This window comes from Labeo rohita, chromosome 15 (genome assembly GCF_022985175.1).
Source record: "Labeo rohita strain BAU-BD-2019 chromosome 15, IGBB_LRoh.1.0, whole genome shotgun sequence".
Taxonomy (NCBI): domain Eukaryota; kingdom Metazoa; phylum Chordata; class Actinopteri; order Cypriniformes; family Cyprinidae; genus Labeo; species Labeo rohita.
Window position 1 is genome coordinate 18,706,210 of NC_066883.1, and position 22,658 is coordinate 18,728,867.

Genomic DNA, 22,658 nt, shown 5'->3' on the forward strand with positions numbered 1-22,658 from the left:
ACTTCTCCATATCACATATCAGAAGGAGAGGTGTTTGTGTCTTATTTATCCCTCTCTAGTTTTGTTCATTATTGTCACAGTCTAAGAGTGACACTGACTAAAGGTTTGTGTTTATTGAAGCTTCATCTCTTAATCAGCTCACTTACATATATGGATACATGGTTTTATTAATGAACTGGACAGTTATTAGTATTAATTTGAATGACACATGAATTCAGTTCTGCAATTATTCCCCACATATACATTCTGGTAAACGGTTCAGTGAAAAACTGAACACACAAGTTCCCTGCAGTGTGACACACTGCTGTTACAAAAAGTTGTAAGAGTAGTTCACATGTTCTGCCTATGACAGTCTGTTTTCAAGTTTTTAGCCTGGAGCTTTAACAGCTTCAAGAATATTTGAGAATTAAAGAGAAGTATGAGGTGAATGTGTGCCATTGTACAGAGAAGATCTGGAGCGGATGCTGTTCTTGCAGTGTGAGTGTGAATCATTTTCATGTACTGGATTTTTTTTTTTTTTTTTAATGTTGCATAATTTATTTACTGGTGAAATAAAAAAAAAAAAAACCTATTTGAATGAGGCTTATGTGGGTTGATTTTTTTTCTCCCGTTTCCACAACACCCTAAACAAATAACAGGTAATATCACAACCCTGTGCAATAAAATGAGGGGTTTCTTTAACAATATGAATATCAGAGCTATTATAATGTAAAACACGTTCAGAGTAGTAACTGACTGAAATTACATTTTAAAATACACATAATCGGATTACAGTTTTTTTTTTATGGATTACATAATTACATATTTTTACACAATAGCCTACTGCATACACAATCAGAAAGTTTTCCAGTTTTGTGGACATTCACACAAAGACCACACTGTAAAAAATAAAAAACATAATTTGTTTAGACATCTTAAAATAATTTGTTACTTTAAGTTGACTCAACAAATTGTTTTTTTACAGTTCAGTCACTAGTCAGGTGGCGACACAGCATTTGACCACTGGATTTGCAAAGATCTTTTCAGGTTTAAGAAGTGTTTCAATATTGCATCAACTACTGATGAACACTTTTTGTTTGAATTATCACTCTGTAGATTATTTAACCATGCATTTCTATGTCTTCAGAAAGCTTTAGTCTTTCAAACACATTAAAATGCAAAAATTCATGAATTTACAAACTTTTTTTTTTCATCTGATCCTCTTTTAGGTAATATGTTTTAAAAATAAGTTTAAAAAAAAAAGTATTTTAATAATTAAGTATCACATTTGCATGTTTGTTGGTTCTCTGACATTGGTTAATGGTCAAATGACGTGGGTAAACATAAAATATTTAATTTTTGTAGTAAGTGATTTAACATTTTTATGAATTTTGAGCTTTTCATTTAACTCATAAACCTATTGCAGTTCCTTCAAAAACCCCAGTTTGGGAAACCTTGACGTAATATAATATTTAATGCAATTCATGTTGTTAATAACAATGATACCAGACATACGTCTGTAAGATGTCTGTTAAAGATCACTTGATCTGGAAAGCATCTGCTGTGTACAAACATCTGACAGACGTCTGTAAGATGTCAGTTTTACATACATTCTAAATCATAAACATCTTAAAGACATCTAATAGATGTCAATTTGACATCAGATAGGAAACGTATTGCAGATGAGCAAACACTCTAAAAAATACATCTTGCAGATGTAAATGCAAACATCAAATAGACGTCTCCGAGATGCATATGTGCATAAGTGTTATTTTCTTCAAGTCAATATGGTGTAAGAGTATCCTGTAGGTTAGGTCAAAAGTAATCTAAAAGTAGTCAGATTACATTACCTAAAATGTGTAATGGATTACGTTATTAACTACAATTTTTGTCATGTAATTTGGAATTAGTAACACACTGCAATTTGTAAATAACGTTAGGATGTTTTAGTTGTTTAATGAGTCTGATATGCGTATTAAAACCTGACAAAAAGAAATATAGTACATTTAGAAACAACAACAAACTGGCTACAAATGAGTTAACAGCTTTAATCTTACGTAATTGAATTATTCTTGAATCTTAAACGTTTCTCTCAGCATATTTATTGTTTGATCAAAAAGTATATGTGTAAAACATCTGTAAATGCTGAAAGACTATAATTTTATCCTTTCTTACATCTAGAAATAGCAAAATACAATGAAAACTCAAGCATTCCTGCATTGGTTTTAAGTCACAGCAAACAATGATTAACAAAACAAGGGAAGTATGTAAATCCCCTCCCTACGTTTGGACCAATAGCAAGTAATTAATTTGCATGTGGTCCAACGTTGGCTTTAATGCAGAATTTCTGCAAATTTCGTAATTCCTCAAACTTCATATTACAGGAAGCAACAGTACATCATTATGTAATCATGATATATTATTAAAAACAGATTCGCATATTACACTCACCATAGATGTAACACATAGTGCAGAAGAGACCTATATATTGACGCAGCCTCACCCTCTACAAATGCCCGGATGAACCTCGGTGGTCCGGGGTGCAGGCTTCAAACCTGTAGCTGCTTAGCGGCAGAGTGGTTCAATTCCACCTTTCGGGCGCAAACGGAACGTGCAGATTAGGAAGTATGTGATACAAATGTCCTTTTAATAACTTTTTGTGGAAAGTGCTAAACTACTTTAGATCCCCCACAAGAATATTTTAACTGTTAAACCCCCGGAAGCTCAGCTGTGCAAACAACCAATCAGCGGAGTAAACACTTCACTGGACCAATCGCAGTACTCACACTAGTATCTGTCATAGGAAATGACGTGAGGTGCCCTTGGTTTGCTTTACAGCGTGTGCTGGACTGTAAAGCTAGCAGGCTAATACTGATCATGTAAAATTAAATTAAACCTTCTCCGTTTGCGTCATTCCCCGGTAAGAATGCTGAACTGTTTACTGTTTACACGCCGTATTATTTTTGCGTTCCTATATTTTTTTATTATAAAGCGTATATTTGCATCAGTGGCTGTAGCTTATCAGTTAGTTTACAGTTTTGCAGTTTTGCTCTACTATATATATATGTTTATATATATATATATATAAATTTATATACATATATATGTATATATGTGTGTATATATATATATATATATATATATATATATAAATTTATATACATATATATGTATATATGTGTATATGTATATGTATATATATATATATATATATATATATATATGAAAGGATTATTACTACAATTATTATAGAATTGTATGTGTGTTGATGCATCCTTCTTTCTAAGGTTTTTCCAGTAAAATGCCTCTACACAAGTATCCCCCAAAAATCTGGGAAGCCCTGAAGCTGCAGAAGGGCATCTACGCCCGTTTACCCCAGCACTACCTGCGCTCTCTGCAGGACACCAGCCCTCCTACTCCTGTGCACTGGAAACCTCTGGGTGTCAAATACAGACTCAATCCTAAAACTGGACACAAGGAGCGAGTCCAGGATGTGCCTGTCCCTGTTTATTATCCGCCAGAATCACAGGATGGACTCTGGGGTGGAGAAGGCTGGGTATCTGGCTTTAGATATGCTAAAGATGACAAGGTAAGACCGAAGAGAGAACAGTACAACAACACTGAATATTGATTTGGGTTCTTTTGTGTGAATAGTGGATGAATGAGAATGTTTCCTGAAGACTTATCCTGTAATATGTCATATGAATCTGTTACACCAGCTTTCGACAAGACTTCGCAAAACCTGGAAGCCGCAGCTGTTTAACAGAGAGCTGTACAGTGAGATCCTCGACCAGAAGTTCACTGTAACAGTCACAACTCGCACACTGGACCTTATTGATGCTGCGTTTGGCTTTGACTTCTACATTCTTAAGGTGAGTCCTCTAAAGTCTCTGGGATGTTTATCATTTTACAAAAAAAGTAATTTGTCAAAAGTCTGGCAGTTAGTGTATATATATATATATATATATATATATGTGTGTGTGTGTGTGTGTATAAAAATAGATATTTATTGATATAGTAATATTTAATGTATAAAAATGTTTCATTTATTATTGTATATTTATTATTTTCTTAAAATGAATATTTAGTATGTTTTAGCTATTTACAAAAATTAAAATAATTGTACATAATATATGTTTATATAGAAATATTTATTGTTAGAAATATTATCTATTATTGTTTATATATTTTTATATTTTAAAATTATGAAGTCCTCAAGAGTCTGTGGCATCTGGTGGGCTTTATTATTTCACGAAAGCTAATTTTATATAATAATGTATTTATATATAGTAATATTTAATGTATAAAATGTTTTATTATTGTATATTTATTATTATCTTTAAAAATGATGATGTCCTTAAAAGTCTATAGTGTTAATATATTTTATATATTATATTTTATATATATAGTAATATTTAATGTATAAAAATGTTTTCTTTCTTATTTTATATTTATTATTATCATAAAAAATTAAGCCTTTTTATCATTTTACAAAAATTAGAATAATTTTACATAATAATGTTTATATAGTAATATTGTTTAAAATGTTTTATCTATTATTGTATATTTATATATATATATATATATATATATATATATATATATATATATGTATATATATACACACAAAAGCAAATTTTATATAGTAATACATACTTATATAGTAATATTTAATTTATAAAAATGTCTTTTATTGTATACTTTTTATTATCTTTAAAATTATGAAGTCCTCAAAAGTCTATAGTGTTAGGTATTTCTATCATTTTACAAAAATGTAAATAATTGTATACATATATATATATATATATATATATATATATATATATATATATATATATATATATATATATATATATATATATATATATATATATATATATATATATATATATATATATATATATATATGTATGTATATATACAATATTTAATATAAACAAATGTTTTATTTATGATTGTATATTTATCATTATCTTAAATTATTAAAAGTCCTCAAAAGTCTATAACATTTATTATGTTTTATAATTTTACAAAATTAAAATAATTTTACATAATATATTTAAAAAAATGAGAGAGTCCTCCAAAGGGCTTTTTTATTTTACAAAGATTACAAAAACATTATATAATAAGTGTTTATGGAATATACAGTACTGTGCAAAAGTCTTAGTATTTTCTAGTATTAGTATTTTCATCAGCTAAAAAATGGTTTAAAGTCAGTTAAAGTCGGTTTTTTTGCTGTAGTGTGTCAGTAGGAAATATCAAATTACATTTCCAAACATTCATTTTGCCATTAATCATAATAAGCCAGTGAGATTTTTGTCTGCACAAGGAGTCTGACAACAGCAAGTGCTCTGCACAGAGATCTGATCTCATCATCATCCAGTCTGTCTGGAATGACATGAAGAAACAGAACAAACTCAAACAGACTAAATCCAGAAGAACTGTGACAAAGTCTCCAGGATGCTTCAAGAAACCGACCTGCAAAGCTGCAGCATTGTGTAAAAATGCTGTAAAATGAGGATTCTGTCATAAATAAATTTTCTTAATCAATTACCTTCTATTAACTAAATGAAATCAACATTTGGTGCGATTATTCTTTGCGTTTACAGCAGCTTTTGCCCTAGGTGCACTTGCGCAAATTTTTTCAGGTAGCTTTGCAGGTAGGTGTCTTGAAGCATCTTGGAGACGTTGCCACAGTTCTTCTGGATTTACTCAGTTTTTTTCAGTTTGTTCTGTTTCTTCATGTCATTCCAGGAAGACTGGATGATGGTGAGATCAGATCTCTGTGTGGAGCACTGGCTGTCGTCAGACTCCTTGTGCAAACAAAAATCTCACTAGATTATTACAATTAATGGCAAACAGAATGTTTGGAAATGTAATCTGATATTTTTTACTGACACACTACAGCAAAAGATAGAAATAACTTACTTTAAACCATTTTTTAGCTGGTAAAAATACTAGTGGCCTAAAGCTTTTGCACAGTACTGTATAGTATAAAATTGTTTTATTTATTATTGTATATAATATTATTATATAAAAAATGAAGTACACAATCTGTGACATTTAGTTTGTTTTATTTCATAAAATGATGATAGTGTTATCTAATATATTTTTTAAATATTAATGTGTATTGTATAAAATGATTTTAACTATTGCAAGTCCTCACAAGTCTGTGGCATTTAGTATGTTTTATTATTTTGGAAGAATTTAAGTAGTTTAATATAATAATGTTTATATAGTAATATATATTATATAAAGTTGTATTTATTAATGTTTACTGTATTTTATGTTTACTGTAAAATATGTTGTTTTTTAAACAGAATATATGTAAGTTTGTAAAAGGTCATCAGGTTCAGTGTATTGTAACAATTTACATAAGAATCAAATTTTTAATCTATTATACGAGAAAAACTTACAGCAAAATGTGGTTGATCTTGTATCTCTTTTAAATCAGACCCCAAACCAAGATTTGAACTCCAAGTTTGGGATGGATCTAAAACGTGCCATGCTTTTACGTCTGGCCCGGAAAGACAGAGATTTGTATCCCGATGATCCGTCTCGCAGGGAGAAAATTTACAACCGCTACAAGGTGAGATGACTTTATTATGTGCTTATGTATATTTGAAGCATAGGGTGTTGATAATCAACCTGTGTGTTTTCTTCCACTTCCTTTCTCTCGCTTTTTACAAGCAGCAGTTTGAGATCCCAGAGGAGGAGGCTGAATGGGTGGGCTTGAGTCTAGAGGAAGCAGTAGAGAAACAGAGACTACTGGAAAAGAAGGTAATGAAATTAACGGGAATATAAAGGATGGCTACTTTACATCCAATCGCTATCATCAGATAAATATTACTCTGTTTTTTCTTTTCTTTTTCTCAGGATCCAGAGCCTCTTCATAACACTTTGGTGAAGAAGCTTGTGGATGAGCTCGCCATTAAGAAACTCTTAGAGCCTCAGATTGTGGAGAAAAAAATAATGACTGTTCTCTTCTCTGCCATCCTCTATGTCTGTCATACAGTCTGAAGAATAAACAATAATGTATTTATTTTGTACCAACATCACCAATGTGCTTGCATCTTGTAAATATATAATTTTTACTTAATAATAAATTGAATCAGAGATGTACTGGAATACCTTATTTTCTAGCTGTCTTTGGAAACTGGAATGTCCTACTAACAATGGTTCCCATTTGGTTATTTTTTTGGAAACCAAATCCTAATGTTCTAGGAATGTTTCTTTTAGGTTCTATTCTTGTGATCTAAGAGAATTTATACAGTTTTTTCTAATAGTTATTTTCAGGTTTTATGTATTTAAAAAAAAAACAGAACTCCCATAAGGTTCTGGGAACCAAAATTATTAGCTTGATGCAACACATAATGAGGAAGTTTATTAATACAATGTAGAAAATATCCAAAAACCACTAGAACAGATATATACTTTGCTGACTTGTGTACTTACATTATCCCAAATGTTTCCAAGAATATTTAAATCCAGAGAAATAAGCGATTTTATCGCGCTCATCCTCTATTAGCAATCGCTCCAACATCCTCGTCCATGACTTTCAGCCCCACCCTGCTTCATACTACAGTGACTTTAATAAGTGTTTAATACATTAGCACATCCATGGACATAATTTGTGCCGATGGATTGTCGGCTGTGGGTATGAAGACTACAACTCCCATGATTCCACACACAATCACTGCGCCTTTGGTTCTTTGTTTGTTTTGAATATACTTCCTCTAGCTGTGAATACTTATATATTGTGCCTTTAACAGTAAACTATATATCCACCTTCAGCGCGGAAGTAAGCCTATGGGCAAGACTTCCGGACCGGAAGTTATCCACCTTATTCCTGAAAAGACTACTACGTTTTTTGAATTATGGGTGGCACTTCCGGTTTGGGGAACTTTCATTCAAAAAGACTGAAACGAATCATTTCATATCATGGTTGCCCTACAAATAAAGCTTACTTATCTCTTTGACTGAAAAAGTCAAATTTTGTTTTATTTTTTAGACATCATGAGAATAACGTAACACTTCGTAGTTTAAGGTGACATGATATAACAAGAAAATCTATGGCAAGAACTTTTTGCAGTCGCTACAGTATGAAAAAGGACAATATTCTCCCGATTTAATTTACAATACAATGAATTCCCTGGAATGCATGACAAATCTCTCGTTTTCTTCTCAAATCCTCTGATCTCTTTTACAGGTAAATACTATTTATTACTTGTCAAAACAACGGAAATCCCTTTGAAATATGCTTCAATTAATGAACATTTATGATTAGGGTAATGTATACTAATAAATACAGTTACACAGTTTCACCAGTCCGTTATTGCTATGAAAAGAATTGCACTTTTGGGGTTATTGTTAAAAGCTCCTTGTTATACACTTTTAAATGTTATTTTAATGTTCGATGATTGAAGGGTGAGTAGAATAATGTAATTTCATTATACCCAGTTTTTAAAAAAACGTATTATTACAGCTTTATGGAAGTTACACACCCAGAATTCGCGCAAAGCCTCATTGGGCGTAGGAATAATTAAGGTGGACAGAGAAATTATGAGAAGAATAACAAGGTGAAGTAAACGGTAAAACTGTTTGCGCTACAAGCAGTGTGTTCATAATTAATACAATACATTAAAATGGTAAGACGCACCAATTTGATGCTGAATGCAAAATGTAGCTGGACGTGGATGAGACGGGAGCCAGATCCATAAAATTTACAAAGACCGCGCCACATTACGGCAAAAACGTTATAGACAAACTAGTTCCGGTCACCTAATGTGTTTGTATCACTCCGCGTGTCTTGTCTGACTGTGTTTGGACGTTCATAAATCTGTTGGGTGAGCATTTTTCAGTCATAATCTACATGTTTACGCCAGTAGGGGACGACAGTTGACTATTTATGAATGAATCATTGATTCATTCACTAACACGATGTTGAAAGACAGGAACGAAATGCGGTCGCTATGTGTTGCTCAAAGACTAGACGGTTGATTCTGCTTCGACTTCGTCTGGAGCTGCTGTCGATAAAACAACAAAATAGACACAAGTAAGTGACAATACTGGGTCTAAGATGTAAGTTACTCAACTTAATCTTTTTTAAAAGCAGTTGTATAAAAGTAATATCACATTTTCGTCAGAAAAACGCACTTATTGTTCGATTCCGAACACAGTGCTTGACATTTCGGTCAAAAATAAATTAACATTACAAAATACTTAAAGCAATTAGTTATTTTAGGAGTGCAAATGTGTTTCCTTTTGGCGCCGTGCGTTGTATACATTCCTATTGCCCAATACTGGATTTTCTATGAGGCATTACAACATAGTTTCCGCAGAGTCAGTAGTTAAACTCGGTTTGTCTGAAGTTGCGACACACACACACAGAGAGAGAGAGAGTAAGAGAGAGAGGCAAACTTTGTTGTTCACATTAATAGTTGTTAAAGGTCATCATGAATCACGTGGCCCAGGGTGTGAAATCACTTCTCACGGGAGCCACAACACACACACACACACACCCACCCACCCACAAACAAACACTAACACCTGTTGTTTAAAGACACTGACATTAGGCTATTAGGTCACAATGAAAGCTTAAATAAAATATCTCAAAGCTTCAATTTAAGCATCAGCTCTTAAAGTTGGATGAAAGACTGGGAGTTGATTTAGACAGAGATTGTGGTGTTGAGTGTGTGTAGCTATTGTTCTGAACTCTATATATAGTATCAGAGAAGTGCAACAAAGCACAACAATAGCTGTAGTGAATAAGGAAGTGACTGAACTTCTTTTTTTCTCATTCCCTCGTAACTCGTAAATACAAGAACCTAAATGGCATGAAATCAAGGGTTTGGAAGGTCTCCTTACAGGTTCCTTTCAGATTGGTGGAAAGTTATTTCTAGATTGATCTCAGATCAATTGAGTTGTTTTCATGAAGGTTTTGTTTAATTCAGTTACTAACTACTATTTGGATGCAAGTAAATGTAGCTAATGTTAATGCCATGAGGTATATTTGGTTGGACTTTGGCCTTAGTGCCGCCTACTCTCGAGACAGGAAGAAATTATGATTTAACCAGTGACTAATAAAGCAAGTACACTACGGGACAGCAAAATGAAGTCATTTTCCAGAACACATGATTTTAATATTGACAGCAACAACACACACAAAAAGCAGAATGTGACAATATTTGAAGCCAAAGGATTTTTACACAGCACAATAAAAATCACAGCAGTATTACAGGCGTTATATGAAAAATGCTTTACAATGGCTATGACGGTAAATCCAGCTTCCTTCAACATTGAAAATCTTTTTGCCACTGACTCAGACTACATTCATTTCAGTTTCCTATGTAACTTCACATCATGACATAACCAGACAAAAACAAGTTTCCAGGGCTGAGTAATTCTCGGTGAAAAATAAAATCTAGTGCAAAGTAGCCAATCAGAAATTTGACATTTTAGATCAATGAGATTTCTTTGTGGGCGGGGCAACCCACAAAGCAACCCACACAGAACAGGCAATGTAATTAAAAATGCTAGAAACATTTTTAAAAAGTCAAACTTTTAAAACTTAAGTGCCGCAATTTTAAAACACGGTGTCATGCTGTAATAGACAAATGCAATGGTGATACATCTGTCTTGTGCATGCTTACATAGAAAAACAATGGAAAAGCATAGCAGTGAAGTGGAAAAATGTGTTCTGTGTGAAGAGCCCTTAACAACCTAACATAGTGCTAACAGTAACACAATATTTTTAATCAGGAGTTACAAACGGCCACCAATGGGCAGAGGCTTCAGTGTAATGGCTTTTATCATGTTGTCGTGTCACACCTGGCTTGATCATAGTGACAGAGTATAAATTTCATGAATTAATCCAACTTCTACTTCAGAATTGTTTTAATGTCTAATTTTGTCCCCTTAATGCTGTTAACTGAAATTCCTTTGTGGATGAACTGTTGTGAAATGTTTAAAACAAATATCACATTACATATAACATTTAAATACGAATTTGGGTCTGGGACCATCTATATGTTACTAATAGGTTCTGCTATGAAACCCACACAATAAATTAGCAAATGACAGACACGTTTCACAACTGGCACATTACAAGCAGTTGAGCAGCTCCCTTTTTACTAGAAACGCAATGGCTACATGCTTCTCTCGCCTTTCGTTGGCTATCATTAGCCTTATTCACAAGAACAGCGGCTGGGCAGGTGATTTACTTCATAAGTATGTTCATACTACCAAACAGGAAGTCAAATAGTGCCCGCTGGACAGGTTTGGCAGTCAACAACAAGTTTGACTTAGTCTGTGTCCATTCCTAGTCAAAAATGATTTTATAGTCAGAAGCGACTGTATGTCCAATAGTCAAAACAAAAGAGTCCACAGTGGGATTCAGTGGTCCAGGTCGTTCTCGCTCTTCACGGTAGAGTAAATGAGGCCGTCGATGTTCTCCAGGTCAGGCGGATAGGCCTGATTCTCGTTCACCATCTGACTGAAGTGTGCGTCGTTAATAGACGACATGTTCATCATTGGTTGACTGATGTTCGATTTTGTATCTGTGCCGTCTAAACCGAAGTTGAGATCTCCAGGAAAAAATAACTGGTTAAGGAACTGGTCTGAACCTGGCTGACCCAAGCACTGGGAAATGCCTTGGAGAACGGTGTCTAAAGTCTCTGGGTCCAAGCTAATACAGCCGTCCTCTTGTTTAAAGTCTTCATTATAATGAATTTCATCCATGACCTGGGATGGCATGTGGATTCCTCCATCTATAACAGGGACTGCCATGGAAGCATTGGGAACGTTACACTCGGGAGAGGCGTAGAACGGGTTGTCAAAATGCTGTGGCATGCTGACTTCGGGCACAATGTCTTGATCTGAAAAAGGATGGATAAAAACACTGATGTAGTCAACAAAGTTTAAGAGAATGATATTACAATATGTTTCTTTCAGAAACATCCTTACTTTGAGAAGCGCTGCATGGCTCACTGAACTTCACATCCGATTTCATTTTCCTCTTTCGGTTCACTCCGTAAGGATCTGCAGATCAAAAGTGCAAATCAGATTAACCTTCCTTTAGTGTTATAGGGTGACAGAAGCATGTGATGGTGCTGACTAAAATGCCACTGAGTATAACAGAATCATTTGTTCTGTAGACAACAGAAGACATATTTTATGAAGTATCACAGTTTCCTCATGCATACTTTCAGTTTAAGTCATTATAATGCTGCTGTTTATAATGAATAACTGACACGTTGACACACCCTCTTTTTGCAATAGTTTAGAAACTGGTAAGAGAAAAGCTGATTCATTTTTGGATGAGAGGCGTCTTTGCTTCAGTTAACTGTTGTGTGCTATTACTTTTGAACACAAGAAACCTGAGAGTGGCAGAATTACACCTTAAGGAAAAATTACACTCTACCATTCTAATTTTTTTTATTTATTAATTTATTTACAATTTCATTCAGGAGGGATGCACTAAATTAATCTAAAATGATAATAAATAATCAAGACTATTTCAATGTCTATTTTAAAAAAAAAAAGTGTTCTTTTGAAATTTGTTTCATTAAAGGGGTCATGAACTGAGAAATCAAAATTCCCTTGACCTTCCACCATAAAAGGTCATTGTAATATAAAAACATCCTGTAAGTTTCAGAACTCAAAACTTTCTTGTTAGTCTAAAAACAACTTGTATCGGAGCCAATCTGCTAAAACAACAGCTTGCGGAATGTCATAATCAGTGACATAATAGTGTGGCTAAACCCCACCTACATCACTGCCTGTTTAGCCCACACAACTGTTTTATTACGTGGTCACTACTGCTTTGTCTGTCATTACAGATCATTTGATATGTACCGAGTATTTATGTGTTTTTAACCTAAAATACAAGCAGTGTCCATCTGTGAAGGATGTAGGCTGTCAAACATACACAACTGTTAGCTAGGGATGTAACGATATCAAAATCTCACAACAAGATAATATCGCAATATGAAGTCCACAATACGATATTTATTGTGATATTAAAAAAAGAAAGAATTAGAAAAAATGTAAATTTTGTACATTAAAATTACTCTATCTAATGCACCAAAATTAAGAGCTCCAACCCATGTTCTTAACTAAGAAAACTTAAGTCAGAAAAAACTTTAGAGGGGACTCAACCCTCTTTGTATTTTTTATCTAAATTACATTGTTTTTTTAGGAAGCAAAACTAATTTGATATATAATAATAATAACAACAATGACAGCAATAGCCATATATTGTAAAACAATTGCACTGCAAAAAATGAAAATGAATATTTCATAGGTATATTTTGCTTTACAGTACAGTAGGGAAATTACAATACTTCTATCCTAATTTATACATTTGAAAGAGATGATTTGAATTTGGACTGCAATAACATTACCCATTTAAACAGCTAGCTGTCAGCAATTCATACTGCACTTTTAAGCTTTTATTTTGACTGAAACAGCCATAGAGCTTTTATATTGAAGGAAAACACCAGCTTTAGAGAAAAACAGGTTTACAAAAGCACGCCTCACTACAATCTGTAATCATCTGCCATGAAAATAAAGCATAACTGGTGGCCGTTGCGTTCCCAAACGCACACTAAACTCACAGTACATACAGTAAATGAGTTCACTGCATTTGTTCACTGTGAACGGAGCCGTTCTAAGGCACGGAAAACACCCGGTTACGTGCTGATTGCCTGAACGAAGTGCACTCTTCATGTTCAAACACGCAGTGAAAACAGACTTGATAAAGGGATTGAGCCATATTTCGGTTTTAGTTTGTTTAAGAGATACTGTGTCCAAAACACAACTTTAAAGACCTTTTATGTTAGAATAAGAAGTTGAAATATTTTTTAAAACTACACTTTTTCCCCGGAAGACCTGTTGTTTCACATCATCATGTGACAACAATAATATCAAGACAGTTTTGCTATCGCAATATCACGATACTGATAATATCGTAACATCCCTACTGTTAGCCAATCATAGCAGTGGGCGTTTATTTTCAAACCTACAATCCGATGAGGGAGGACAAAACAGGACAAAAAATAGCCTATTACTTCAAAATCATGTTTTTTTATGTAAAAATCTTTCATGACCCCTAAGTTATCTGCTCATCCTGTCTTTATATGGCGTCTGATTACTCACCTGCATTGTCTGGAATGTAGGTGAACTTGACTGGCTCGCTGTCCATCCGATCAGACATGCGGCGTAGACACACGCTAACGTCCACCTCCTCGGTTATATTCTGCTCCCTGAAGGGTGGGGACTTGAAGACGATGGCGATTTGTCGATGGACATCAGTCTGCGCAAACTCCGCCTTGGCTTCCCACTCATCCTTGCTGAAGATTATCTCAATGTCATCTATGAAGGTTTCCAGATATATAAATGAGCCATTTTGGTCCAACTCTATTGGCAAAATGAGATGTTGTGAAGTATTTAAACTCCAGTTACCTTTCTGCACTTTGTCACAAAGCATGTAAATTTCAGTCTTTCCCGTGCAGGGGCCTCTGACAACATTAAGCCGATTGATTTTCAGCTCTGCCGTTGTGGTCGCCTCTAATCAGACAAAAGGAAACAAGCCAAATGTCATCGACCAGGAAACTACAGAGAGTTGACATGCTTGAGTACAGTATATTTTTGGCCCAAGATTTATCTTGCTTACTCTTGTCATAGATGGGATTGGAAACCACAGGGGCGAGGTGAGTTCTCTCTCCATCCTTTCGTTCGAGCTCACATTGGAAACAGAGTCTCACCACGTTCATGTCCATGTCCTCAATGCTCTTAGAGTGGCCCGCTGGTGAAGAACAAGACAAAAACATACAACAGATGCTCAGACTCTACTGCAGAAACCTTTCTGTTACAAAACCTAATGGGGGCTGCACTTTTTGGCTTTGTGTGTAATATCATTCAACGACTCACTGTTAAACGGATCAATATTCTTATTCCTCCTCTTCTGCAGTGAGGCATCAAGTTCCTTCCTCCGCACACACTGGATGCCCAGATTTGCAAAGCTGGAAAACACCAACATACTCAGGCAGGAAATAATATTTTTACTCTCAGATCACGTTCTGCTGACCATGCTGTACCAAAACATTGACGTTAACAGAAATATACCTGTGTCGGCGAGCGTTGTGGGGATTGATGTGAATGACACAGATTCCATCAGCACAGTCTTTCCCAACCAAGCAGTGTGGGTGTGGGCGGTACGGGATGTCCTTTGTCACAAGAGACACTGTGACCATCACTTTCTTGATATTATCAATGGGGCCTTGGATCTATAACAGGTGAAGAGATAAAATACAGTTTTACTTTTGTTTTATTAACGATGTTGAAATTGGTTTCGTGGTTGCATTGTTGGCAAAGGCTCCTGTGTTGAAAGTACCCATTTATGGATATTTCACAACGGCAAAAATGACTGGCGATAGTGTTTTGTTTGTGTGGTTTAAAGGTAATTCCCTTTGACAGAGCCCACGCGTCGCACACCTCCCCAGGGCACTTTCATTTTTAACTGCATTTACATGTTTAACATGATTTCATATATAAATAACCACAAACCAATAGGGGGAAGCCCCACTGTTATGGGATAGTCGGTGGATTCCAGACACGCCCACTGAATCAAATAAGGAGTGCAAATCAATTTCGAATTCATGTAAATGGAAAATGCACAACGGAAATGAAATAAGTTTTACAAGGTCTAACTGATGAAATTTTTGTTTAACCCTACGTAGCCTACTGTTTTGTACACTAATTTCTATGGCCTCTAATCTAATCAGCCACATAATCAAAAGTTGCTGAAAAAAAAGTTTGTTTATACTTTTTAGCAAGTTAAAGCCTCTTTAGTATAATTTTAAAAATGTGACCCTGGACCACAAAACCTTAAGTAACATGGGTATATTTGCAGCAATAGCCAAAAATATATTGTATGGGTCAAAATTATTGATTTTTCTTTTATGCCAAAAATCACTGAGATAGTAAGTAAAGGTCTTGTTCCATGAAGATATTTTGTATATTTCCTTCTGTGAATATATCAGAAATTAATTTTTGATTAATAATATGCATTGCTAAGAACTTCATTTGGAGAACATTAAATGCGATTTTCTCAATATTTAGATTTTTTTGCACCCTCAGATTCCAGATTTTCAAATAGTTGCATCTCAGCCAAATATGGTCCCATCCGAACAAACCATTCATCAATGGAACATTCAGTTTCAGTTTAAAAAAAACTGACGCTTATGACTGGTTTTGTGGTCCAGGGTCAAAAATGTCCAACTGTTCATATTAAAGATGTCATCAACACTGTAAAAAACAATTTGTTGAGTCAACTTAAAATAATTTGTAACCTGGCTGCCTAAAATTTTAAGTTCAGTCAACTCAAAAAAAGTTTATTCAACTTAAAATGTTAAATTATACTAAGTGACAACTTAGATATTTGAGTTGATTCAACTTCAAATTAAGGCAGCTAGATTACTTACCCATCTGTTAAGTTTAGCAAACACAAATATCTAAGTTGTTACTTAGTACAACTTAACATTTCAAGTTGACTAAACTTATTTTAGTTGACTGAACTTAAAATTTTAAGGCAGCAGGGTAACAAATTATTTTAAGCTGACTCAACAAATTTTTTATTTTTTACAGTGTGAAATCTTTAATGATTTTTATCAGTAAAGTAACAAGTGAACAAAAATAACAACTTTATACAACAGTACAAGAAACTGTTGAATAAAGTCACTATTTTTGTTTTCTCTGCACACAGAAAGTATTCTTGTAACTTCATAACTTTACGGTTGAACCACTTATAGCACACAGACTATTTTAACGATGTCCTTACTACCTTTCTGGGCCTTGAACGTGTCAGTTATATTGCTTTCTATGCAGGGTCAGAAAACTCTCAGAAGTTTGGAACGACATGCAAATGAGTAATTAATGACAGAATTTTCATTTTTGGGTGAACTATCTCTTTAACTTCTCCAAATACAGTTGTTGCCTCATTCATTAGCATCCATCCCAAACGTTCTTCCTCTGACTCACTTCAATGGCAGGCAGGGTCTTGCTGGCATCAGTGCTGGAAGCTCCAAGGATGCTGCCCGCAGACCGTCCCTCGCACTCGTAGCGAAATCGCATGCCACGCTCCTTCGGCTGCTCCACCACCACCATCTCTGGATCCTCCAGAAAGCGCTCCAGATGTTCTGTTCCAGTCGGAATAACCTGGGGCACTACAGATGACTGTCCACGTCGCTGAGATGCCACTTTGTGGCTTCGCATGGAATGCATCGGTGCCATACCATCAGTGTGTGCCGTTGGGGTCTGGTCAAATCTGTATGGATTCTGTGAAAACAGAGATGGAAGATAAATTTTAAAATATGAAGAAAATGAATGGTGCTTCTCTGTAAAAGCATTCATTACTATAGAGTTTAAAAGGTTTCTGAATCGCTTTTATCAAGTTCAGTATTTATAGTGTCTTGAACGTTGCCAGGGTGTTGCCATACAGTTGCTAATAGGGATGGGTTTTGACAAATTTCAATTTAGAAAGGTACAGTACATGCCAAATTTTATCAAGGTCAGTTGGTACTACATTTCTATAATATTAAAGTTTAAAATTAACTGATTTGTATACAAACACTGTAATTACACAGTGTTTTCATCATAATAAATTTACAATTACATAATTATATTTCTACTCCAATTTGTTTTAAAAATATAAACATTTAAATAATGGCTAACATTAAAACCTGACAGATTTATTCATAAATTCAACATAAACATTGAAGAACAGTAAAAATTATAATGAAATGTTATATGGTCACATATTTATATTCTAGAGTTTATTTTTCTAGCTGACTAATGAGCTTCTTTTTCTGAGGTAAATGTGACATTACATGACATATTGTTTACAAACTGTTATATTGACATCTTTCCATGGTCAAAACACTGATTGAGTGATCATATGAGACAGGATGCAGATTTCAGTAAGCTGTAAACTTTCTTTTAACATGCCTTCGGATATTCATTCATGTTTATTTCATACTGAAACTGGTATTAAAGTGGAGGAAATTATCAGTTCATGTGCGCTTGGCGCTGCAGCTTCTCTTGAACTGAGGAGCTACAATGATCTGTCACTCCAAAGATCGGGTGAATTCTGATTAATTTTAATGTTTTAATTGTATATCAGCTTGAAAATAATGTTTTGAACATCACCTATGTGTTTCCCTGTTTTCACAGAATTAGAATAAATGTTAAAACTTTATGGTGTGGCTTTAACAGCTGGATTTCCAGATAACAAATATGTGAACAAACAACTGAATAGAGCAAGATACAAAACATTTAAACAAACAGATAAATAAAATTGCCAAACGGGTTTACAAGTTTAAAAAATGGCTTAACAATCACTGAATAATTTATTTCCAAACCCCCACACAATGACTCTGCAACACCAAGCCTTCAGAAAAACCACATTAGCTTGTTTTATTACTACGCTGGAATCACGAGTACCTTATTTGACTTTCCAATACTTTAAATCATTAATGGAAAAACAAACAATTCACCTTTAGCTCACTATCTGCATTTGAAAACCAAAGCCACCACAAAAAAACAGCAAGAGAGAAAGAGAAAGTGAGTGTGTGAAAAAGAGAGACAAGAGAGTAACAGTTTGTTTGACACATGCAGATACTGAACACAAAGAACACACGTACAATAACAGAGGGATAAAAGTATTACTGAGAAAACAACAGACAAACATCAAGTCTGGACATGCCTGAGTACGGACTCAGATCGCTTACACAAAGAGCCGCTGAGAAGAGCCAGAAGAAGCATGGTGAAGAAACAGGAAGCTCACATAGCTGGACTGAAAACCAGCCAATGAGAAAGTGAGAGAGAGGAGGGTATGCGCCTGAGTGTCTTTTGTATGGGGGGAGAGAAGCATGAGCTGAGAAAACGCTAACTGAAAGTAGGCATCGAATTACAATCACTCTGCTGAAGCAAAAAAGCCTGATGTCATGAATAAGAAGTTTCGATAACAACCAAAAAACAAGCATTTTGTATTGTGAGCTATTAGAGAGAACGTAATCGATAAGCCACAGAATTTGAGGCATCATTCACAAACAATGCAGGATGAGTTACAAATTCAGTTGAAAATTTGTTAAACCTGCATGACTTTTTGGAACATAAAAGAAGATATTTTGAGAAATATCTGCCTTTGGAAGTCAAAGGTCAGTTAGGTGAACCATCCTTTCAGAAAACTGAACAAATACAACCACTGCTCTTTTGGTTCATTTTAGTGTACCAGCAGAAAGACTCACATGTGGCGCTGCTCCTCTGGAGACCAACACTGGTGCGCTTCGCCTGCTTCTCGGTGGCGGATCAACTGCCTGGATGTCTTGGTCCACAGGTGGAGGAGGAGGACCAGGGAGTGCCCGTTCTTTGATTGTTTTCTCCGTAAGGTACTCGTCTATAATATCTGAGGCACAGGTTTGATAAATGTTAACACAAGCTCTAGTCAAAAAGATTAGTTAAAGGAGAAGCTATCTTGTTCATGTCTTTCTTCAGCCGCAAAGAAATTAAGGTTTTTGAGGAAAACATTCCAGGAATTTTCTACATGTAATGGACTTCAATGAGAATCAATGGGTTAAAGGTCCAAATTGCAGTTTCAATGCAGCTTCAAAGGGCTCTACGCGATCCCAGCTGTGGAATAAGGGTCTTATCTAGCGAAACAATCAGTCGTTTTCTTTACTTTTTAACCACAAATGCTTGTCTTGCACTAGCTTGACTTCAAGAATTACGTAATCACGTTGGAAAGGTCACGCGTGATGTAGACAGAAGTACCGACCCAGTGTTTACAAATCGAATGTGCAAAGAAAGTCAAACGCACTTTTCAAAAAAAGGTAAAACAATGATGTGGGACGATTCTGCCCTACCCAACCTTTTTAACCAAAGTACACAGACGAAGAACTAACCATGCGTGAACTTTCCAACATGATTATGTAATGCGTAAAGTCGTAGATGCACCAATATTTTGCAGTAACCAATAGTTTCGCTACATAAGACCCTTAGATCGTGTAGAACCCTTTGAATCTGCATTGAAACTGCAAATTGGACCTTCAACCCGTCGGTCTCCATTAAAGTCCACTACACTGTAAAAAAACAAAAAACACAATTTGTTGAGTCGACTTAAAATAATTTGTTACCCTGCTGCCTTAAAATTTTAAACGCAAATAAGTTTAGTAAACTTGAAATGTTAAGTTGTACTAATTAAAAACTTAGATATTTGTGTTTGTTAAACTTAAAAGCTGGGTAACCCAGCTGCCTTACAATTTTAAGTTGAATCAACTCAAATATCTAAGTTGTCACTTAGCATAACTTAACATTTCAAGTTAAATAAACTTTTTTGGAATTGACTGAACTTACAATTAAAAGGCAGCCAGGTAACAAATTATTTTAAGTTGACTCAACAAATTGTTTTTTTACAGTGTATATGGAGAAAAGTCCTGCAATGTTTTCCTCAAAAACCTTACTTTCTTTGCGACCGAAGAAAGAAAGGCATGAACATTTTGGATGACACTGGAAGTAAGGAAATTATCAGGAAATTCTTATTCTGGAAGTGAACTAATCCTTTAATAATTTCTCCCATGTAACACAAAAGCAGATGTTAGGCAAACTGACACTCTCATGTACTTTCACTGCATGGAAAAACATGGTGACCAGGGCTGTCAGGCTGCATAACATCTCCTTTTGTGTTCCATGGAAAGTCATTGAGTTGGAACTGCATACAGGTGAATAAATAATAACAGAATGTGTGTTGAACTATCCCTTTACCATCACAAAACAATATATATTAAAGAACAAACAAAGCGGGCAACCAAGGTCACCTCACAATGACGTCACATCTGCACTCACCTAGATCTAGGTCTGCACAGGGAGGCATGATGGGGGGGAAAAAAAGACAAGAAAAACAGTTAAACATGCGCATTTACGGAAAACGAAACTGAAAGCAATTTTTTATTTATTTATATAATAAAAGGAGCAGTTAATGACAAAACCTTTTGATAAACGTGTCTGCAGCCGCTTGACTTCATTATCAGCTAATAAACAAATGAGTTATTAAACGTATCGAATGATAAACATACTCCTCGACATATTATAAACAAGCTAAAACGTTATTTTTGCAAAAATAAAACAGGAAAGACATTCGCGGGCCTGTATTATTGTTTCAATACAGGCCTGCAACTTTGGAAACACCCACTTCTTGAAGAAAACAACTTAGTTTCGATGATACCGTGAACTTCATTGTCATAAAACGTAACATAACGTGATACAGCGATACATAATGCGTAACGTTACATGATTCATTGCTTAAACGTAAAGTAACGCAAATATTCCTAAAACATGCTGAATCAGAGTGACAACAGGGCCGAAGTGAAAAAATGACAAACTGACCTGGCTGACCTCCCGCTGTGCCGTTCCGAACACTCATGTTTCTCATTGCAGGCTCAAAGTAGAAGAAAAATTAGTCTCGTTTGTTCCTACACTCTCCCGTAGGTCGTTATTTTGTTGAATCGTAATCCTCCGAAACAGCGATCAGATCATCAGTCCCGCGTTAAGGACTCATTTCCGGGTGCTTCGCCTGTTTTTTGGAAGCTTGAAGTAAACGGAAGCCTTTTTGGGAAAGAAATCTCGAGAGAAAATGAGAGACCGCTTTATCTGTGTCTCGTCCACACGACTGTGACATGACAAACACCTTCGCTCCGTATTTTCTTTCACTTTTTCTCTCTGTGAGCTACGAGAGGTCCGGACTGGTGGGTGGAAATCCCCCTACGTCACATCTGGGGAAACCCCAAGATTCGTCACTATGGCAACGACTAACAACAGGTGAGTTTCAAGAAAGCGAATCGTTAACAGGTACACAGAACATCGTCCTAAAATAACCAACACATCAAGTAATATATAAATGATATTAAATTGAAAATTGAATTAAATGTGCGACTGAACGTATTAAATTGCCTACATAACATATTACTATACATTGACGTTCACAAGTTTGGGATCTGTAAAATTTGTAGCCTGATGTTTTTAAAGAAGACTCTTATGCTCATCAAGGCTGCATTTATTTGATTAAAAATACAGAAAAAAATATTATTGTGAAATATTATTACGATGCAAAATAATGTTTTATTCCTTTGATGCAAAGCTGAATTTTCAGCATCATTACAGTCTTAAGTATCACATGATCCTTCAGAAATCATTCTAAAATTCTGATTTATTATCAATGTTGAAAACAGTTCTGCTGCTTAATTTTTTTTTTTTTTTTTTTTTTTTTTTTGCAACGTGATACTTTTTTTTCATGACTCCTTGATTAATAAAAAAAGAACAGCAGTTATTCAAAATACAAATATTTTTTCTAACAATATACATTACTGTAGAAAGTTTAGGGTCAGTCATTTTTTATTCTTCCTTTTTTTATATTTAAAGAAATTAATACTTTTATTCAGCAAAGATCTGTTAAATTGATAAAAGGTGATAGCAAAGACTTGTATTATTAGGAAAGATTTATATTTTGAATAAATGCTGTTTTTTTTTTACTGTTTTATTCATCAAAGAATCCTGAAAAACAGTATCACAGGTTCCAAAAAAAAATTTGGCAGCACAACTGTTGCTAACATAGATCTTTCTAATAA

At 34.7% G+C, this 22,658-nt stretch overlaps 2 protein-coding genes and 1 non-coding gene across 3 annotated transcripts; 2 read left to right on the plus strand and 1 right to left on the minus strand.

Moving 5' to 3' along the window:
* Positions 1-2,493: 2,493 nt before the first annotated feature.
* Positions 2,494-2,580, plus strand: trnastop-uca (transfer RNA opal suppressor (anticodon UCA)). Its single transcript has one exon. It is a non-coding gene; the product is annotated as a tRNA-Sec (tRNA).
* Positions 2,581-2,751: 171 nt separating this feature from the next.
* On the plus strand, positions 2,752-7,117 carry mrpl28 (mitochondrial ribosomal protein L28). Its single transcript, XM_051128607.1, has 6 exons — positions 2,752-2,899; positions 3,267-3,568; positions 3,699-3,851; positions 6,434-6,568; positions 6,673-6,759; positions 6,856-7,117. The coding sequence occupies exons 2-6, from the start codon at positions 3,281-3,283 to the stop codon at positions 6,997-6,999; spliced, it is 807 nt and encodes a 268-aa protein (XP_050984564.1). The 5' UTR covers positions 2,752-2,899; positions 3,267-3,280; the 3' UTR covers positions 7,000-7,117.
* Positions 7,118-10,091: 2,974 nt separating this feature from the next.
* On the minus strand, positions 10,092-21,808 carry relb (v-rel avian reticuloendotheliosis viral oncogene homolog B). Its single transcript, XM_051129109.1, has 11 exons — positions 21,421-21,808; positions 20,881-20,892; positions 19,287-19,444; positions 17,020-17,316; positions 15,106-15,266; positions 14,911-15,002; positions 14,654-14,785; positions 14,443-14,547; positions 14,137-14,352; positions 11,944-12,018; positions 10,092-11,855 (listed from the first exon to the last, which is right to left on the minus strand). Exons 1-11 carry the CDS (start codon positions 21,464-21,466, stop codon positions 11,374-11,376), a joined length of 1,776 nt encoding a protein of 591 aa, XP_050985066.1. The 5' UTR covers positions 21,467-21,808; the 3' UTR covers positions 10,092-11,373.
* Between the last annotated feature and the right edge of the window lie 850 nt (positions 21,809-22,658).